The 6,014-nt window shown below is 40.4% G+C and overlaps 1 protein-coding gene across 1 annotated transcript; it reads left to right on the forward strand.

The window, feature by feature from the left end:
- Positions 1–2,489: 2,489 nt before the first annotated feature.
- On the forward strand, positions 2,490–4,835 carry LOC124015940. The gene is made up of 6 exons (XM_046331434.1): positions 2,490–2,748; positions 3,011–3,298; positions 3,688–3,806; positions 3,947–4,057; positions 4,281–4,400; positions 4,608–4,835. Exons 1-6 carry the CDS (start codon positions 2,685–2,687, stop codon positions 4,665–4,667), a joined length of 762 nt encoding a protein of 253 aa, XP_046187390.1. The 5' UTR covers positions 2,490–2,684; the 3' UTR covers positions 4,668–4,835.
- The last annotated feature ends 1,179 nt before the right edge of the window (positions 4,836–6,014 follow it).

Genomic DNA, 6,014 nt, shown 5'->3' on the forward strand with positions numbered 1-6,014 from the left:
AAGGTACTGGTACTGACCTGTATATACTACCACTACAGTATCCCTGCACATTGAATAAGGTACTGGTACTGACCTGTATATACTACCACTCCAGTATCCCTGCATATTGAATAAGGTACTGATACTGACCTGTATATACAACCACTCCAGTATCCCTGCATATTGAATAAGGTACTGGTACTGACCTGTATATACTACCACTCCATTATCCCTGCATATTGAATAAGGTACTGGTACTGACCTGTATATACTACCACTCCAGTATCCCTGCATATTGAATAAGGTACTGATACTGACCTGTATATACAACCACTCCAGTATCCCTGCATATTGAATAAGGTACTGGTACTGACCTGTATATACTACCACTCCATTATCCCTGCATATTGAATAAGGTACTGGTACTGACCTGTATATACTACCACTCCAGTATCCCTGCATATTGAATAAGGTACTGGTACTGACCTGTATATACTACCACTCCAGTATCCCTGCATATTGAATAAGGTACTGGTACTGACCTGTATATACTACCACTCCAGTATCCCTGCATATTGAATAAGGTACTGATCTGTATGTACTTGCATTCTTGTTTCTTTAAAAGTCATCATAGTTCTTGTGTGGTTTTTATTCTTAATTTTATTTTTTATTATATTTTCTATTATTATCTACAGTATATTATTATCACTGCAATATTGGGAAAGGGCTCTCATGGTAAGGATTTCACTGTACTGTTTTACACCTGTGGTGACCTGCGCAGGTGGTGACTAAACATTGAAACATGAAACTTGAATATGGTGGAGCTGTTTCAATAAACATATCAAGAACCAAACAGACAAATTAGACACATGCAGGAAGATAAGGTTCCGTATGTATCCCAGTTAAATGGTCAACGGTAAAACAACAGTGCCACAAACAACTGAAACAAGGCCAACAAACCAATGCATTTGCTGGATGAGAAGTACATTGCGTGTTTTAAATGAGTGAATGAAACAATACTTACACCTTCAGGGAATTGGGTTTAATTTAGCAGGTCCAAGTTGTCACTCAATAAAACTTGGTGCCTTCACTTTATTTGAAGTATTATCTCCCCCTTTTCTCCGCTCTTCCAATGCCTTGGTCTCCTCTTCCTCGTCCCTCTCTTCTCCTCTCTGTCCCTGCAGTAGTAATGTGATAAGCAGGAGAATGTGGCTGGGCAGTGCGGACCCACTTAAGGACTCTTTATTTGTGAACTGTGAGAGGACTGAGGAGCGTACACATCTTACTCTCTCTTCTCTCTCTCTCTCCCCCTCTCTTTCTGGGTTCCAGCTGTTTCCAGATGTACGTGTTCTCTTCATATTCACTTTTCTTTTGAGTCTTCCTGTCATTCCCCCTTCCCCGCCCCTCTGTTTCCCCTTCTCTTTGATGCAGATGGAGGTAAAGAATGATTGTTATCCTATATGAGCTATGACATTATTTCAAGAACCCAAAAGTATAACAGCAAATGCTCCACATTTCTCAAATGATGACGCATTTCATCCAGCTCTGGTTATCGTCCAAGTTCAGTCCAACACATCAACTGACCAAATCCAGGTGAATTCCTTCCATACTGTTGACAGTGGATTTGCCCTGCCAGGTAAAAGAATGCAAGAAAGTGATTTAAGGTCGGAGGGGAGTTAGATATAGATAAGGAGAGGGGGAATGGTATGAAATAGAGTGAACATAATTTTTATTCACTGGTATCCAGATGTTATTTCTGTTCTCTCTCTAAGTCTGTTGTTGTGCAGTGGCTGCTGTGAGGTCAGAGTTGGCTTCCAGCTCTGCCAATGAAAGGGGGATAACAGGGGAAAGAGTTTGTAAAAGAAGGGAATAGAGAGAGAGGGAAGAAGGGAAGAGGGGAAGAGGCATAGGCACGTGCAGAGGTGTTGCAATGCTGTGCAGTTCTTCCTTCCACACTGACTGAGAGCATTAGTTGAGGAGAAGTCAAACGGATGTACATTCATCTGGTTTGCATTAACATAGACAATTTGTCACCTCCCCCGAATTCCATTCTCTCTTTCTCAGATGTTTTCCTCTCTCTCTCTCTTTCATCCGAAGGGCCAGACTCTCATTTAGTGCTCATGTGTGGTTTGAACTTTAACTCTGGGTCTCTCCAACACTGTCTCACAGTGGAGGAAACTCAACACTGCATCTGGGATGGATCTGGTGAGTGACGTAACAAACACAATAATAACACAGTAGCTGCCTGTTGTATCACAACAAAACATACACAAGAGTACATACTGTAATAACTGTACTTTTTGGACATTCCCTGTCTGCTGTAAATGCTTCATGCTTTCATGCATAATCTGTTTATATATATTTTAAATGTATCTGTTATTTTATAGTCTATGCCTCCTAGAGCAGTACAGTATCTTGGTCATTCTATCTCTGATAGAATGACTCACATTAATTAATACTTTGAGGAAGTGGCCAGAGCAAAACAGGAACCCCAGTATTGCGACCTCTCTGAGGCCAAGACTAACAGATATAGACATACACATTCTGGGCAATCTGAACAGGGGAAAGGCTAGGAGCGACACTCATACACTGTTTGGGAAATTCGACGAAATCCTTCCAATACTGATACAGGTATTCCTATCTCAAGTGACCACAAACAAATAGAAACAGAGGGGGGAAAACTAAACCTTTGGTGTCTCTTCAAAATGTGCATCTGGATGGTTGAAGTTCTGTGTGTCCTGATGTGTTTGGGAAATCATCAGGCTCAAGGTAAGGGTATTTAATTAACAAAACATTTAAATACCAATACAATGATACAGTTGAAAGTCATTTTTTCATGTTAGAAGTTAGAAATGTCATGATAGAAATTCCTGTTATCATTTACAGAACTGTCTTTTCTCATCAACATTGTATATCAATGTATTTTTAGCGGGCTTTATCAAAGTATTGCAAATCAATACATAAGTAAGTTGCCTATTTGGTTCTTCGATGTCAGATTGAGCCTGACTATACATCCCCCTGTGTCATTTAGAAGCCAACCCAGCCATCTCCATGCCGGACAGAATCAGGGTGGCTCTGGCAGGAGAAACGGTCCTTTACAAACCCAAAGTGACCATCCCAATGAATCAGAGCTCCAGCAACTTAATCTGCTCTGGGCCTCCAGAACAAAAGAAGATAAAAGAATGGATTATTCTCTTTTCTCCTGAAACAAAAACAAAAACATTTCATTTGGAAATAACAGCATATAACAGTTCATACTCAGGAGAGTATAACTGCAAGTATACAAATGTGGAGATCTTCTGGACCCTTCTGGTGAAAGGTGAGTGTGTGGTAGAAGAAGAAGAAAATGAAGGGATGATAGAAAGATAACAGTTAGTCAGTTAGTGAAACTTCTGTTGTCCACATGTTGAGTAACAGGAATTGTTGACGTGACAGTGAAAACACAATCCTTTTTTAAAAGGGACCTTTTTTGGTACAAACACTGTAGATGTCAGCTGAATGTCAGACGTACGCCACCATCAACAACACGCACGATTGTCGTCGTGAAAATAAAAAGCCCTCTAACTCTTTTTTTCTCTCTCACTTGACATTAATCTACTTGCAACCAAAGTGTTCAGCCATTGACTGACACTGGACAAACTCTAATGGTACTATGTTTATTGTCTCTGTATCTCTGTGTCTCTGTATTTGTCTCTGTCTCTCTTTCAGACGAGGGGTACCGGCAGCTTTACTCTGGTTTCATCCTTTTCATTGTGTTGGGGGCTCTTACCACAGGCCTCCTCATCTTCAGTGTGATCGGCTCCATATACGTGTTCAAAAGCCAATGGGTAAGAGGTTTGAGAAAGGTTTGGTGGAGGTTCTGAAACACTGTATATTTTTGTACCCTTCTGTTGTGGTTGGTATGTTGTCATTGTATCAGTCCGTGTGTGTGTTAACTTGTGATTTCCGGGGTCAATTTATATTGAAGAATGGAAGTACCGGTAGTGGAGTAAGCGGAAGGAATAGAGGGGAGAATGAAGAGGAGGAGGAGAACGGTAACACATCAGTGGATGCAGCTGCCTCTGCTCCAGTTTACGCTGTAAGCATGTCTCTCTATCTCCATTGACTTGCTGTAACTATATCACATTGATTTTACGAGTTGAACCAAAAATGACCTTGACACATGTCAAAGCTGTGTATGGGTCATCAAAAGAATATCATCAACAAAGATCCACTGTTTTGATTAACTTCCACATCCACTGTAGACCCTATGTGATCTACAAGAATGAATGTGTCTCACCTGGAACTCTCTCCTCTCTCAGAGTCTAGAGTCTCCGCCAGCATCTGTCTATGAGGTCTTGACCCCAGGAGCACCAGCAGCAGCAGTAAACCGTGAATCTGTCCAGAGGAAAGGAAAAGTAAAGAGAAAGTCAAAGGAATCGGTCAGTGTGAACATACACTATCCAGGAAATATAAATCACTAAAGCCTTGGTTTTGTCATTCCAGATATATTATATTGAATTGTATTCTATTTTTCTACTATATTCTATATATGAGTAGACCTATATCTACCAATAATGTTGATAAAGAGCTGTTCGAGTTAATGGGGATGCTACTGTCCTGACCTCTCTCCCACTCTCCTCCTACAGATGGAGAATGCAACGCCGCAAGGGGAAGGAATATTTGAATGCGTCTATGAGAATTTCTGACCAACTGGCATCTGCACTGTGTTTGGGAAACTATATGCCTATATTTTCCTGATTTTGCAATCTCTCTTGTTCTTTTACACAGACCTAAAATCACGTATGTATTTTACCCTGCAGCTTCGTGACTTCTGTTGAAAATAAACTGCTTTGTCTCTGGTTGTTGTCATCACGGAATGTCTCTGGTTGTTATTTTGTCTAAATAACAGATATCTGCAATATGTCAGATTCATTTTAGCGAGAGATTTTGCAAACTGAACCCTTGTTCTCCAAAGTCCCACCATGATAAGATTGTATCCAATGAGACTATTAGGCTATTTTGAGTAAGAACCAATCGAAACGCGTCTCCCATCTCTACTTCCGGGTTTGGTTTATTTACGTTTTTCATCTATTGTTGACCATGGCAGCGGAGGGGGACTTTCTGATGAGATATCGTGCAGTATCAAATAAATTGAAAAAGTACGATTTATTACGTTCTTGTCTTTGTTCTGTGTATCCATTCGAGTGACTATGTGTAATGCATGATCGTCTAATCTTTTGAATTGCGAGCCAGTATTTCACAGCTAGCTAGCTAACGGTAGCCGGCTACACTTTCTGTCAGTTCCATAAGTCCAAAGACAGCATCAAAAGCGTTTTATTGATTTATGTTGCCATTTTTACCATGTTTTGGCTAAACTCACTAGATAGATAATTAGTTAGCTGTTTCAAATTAATCCTCATCCCTGAATGATAATGATTGTTTAGCTGACGTTAGTTTTCTAGCGTTGTAGCCAATCAGGTACTAGAGCAGTGGTTACTAGGCTAACGGCAACCAGCTAACTAAACATGTCTGACAATCTGTTGTCCCTACTGGCTTAGTTGTAATTTCACTTTGCCCACCTTAGACGTTTTCTTCGGAAACCCAATGTAGCAGAAGCAAGTGAGCAGTTTGGTGAGTAGCTAATGTGTCCTGGGAAAAAATGTATGACTAATAACCATGTTTCTGACATATCAACAATTCATTCATATGTTAATGTTTTCAGATGATGACCCCTACTATTAAGTACACCATTTGCACAACTTCTGTTGATTATGTGGCTTGCATCTCACCCAGTATTTCTGATTGGTTGCAGGCCAGTTGGCTAAAGAGCTGAAGCAGCAAGACTGCCTTCAGTATGCAGCCTTCTGTGACCTTGCAATGGCAAGGTAAGTCTCCATCTCTAACTATTGCCACCTAATCAGAACATATTGTTTGCCCTTATTAATATCATACAGACATGGGTAGCATAGAATGATGGATCAATATTGCCCTTTCTCCTCCATTGTACGTATCCTACAACCAACATTATTTCCTACTACCTATTATAATGTAAA

This window comes from Oncorhynchus gorbuscha, linkage group LG26 (assembly GCF_021184085.1).
Source record: "Oncorhynchus gorbuscha isolate QuinsamMale2020 ecotype Even-year linkage group LG26, OgorEven_v1.0, whole genome shotgun sequence".
NCBI classification, from domain to species: Eukaryota; Metazoa; Chordata; class Actinopteri; order Salmoniformes; family Salmonidae; genus Oncorhynchus; species Oncorhynchus gorbuscha.

Excerpts from the sequence above, each read along its gene's own strand:
- LOC124015940 (XM_046331434.1), top strand. The coding sequence starts at position 2,685 with ATGTGCATCTGGATGGTTGAAGTTCTGTGTGTCCTGATGTGTTTGGGA. Across the intron at positions 2,749-3,010 it reads GGGAAATCATCAGGCTCAAG|AAGCCAACCCAGCCATCTCC; the intron begins GTAAGGGTATTT and ends TGTGTCATTTAG. Across the intron at positions 4,401-4,607 it reads AGAGAAAGTCAAAGGAATCG|ATGGAGAATGCAACGCCGCA; the intron begins GTCAGTGTGAAC and ends CTCCTCCTACAG.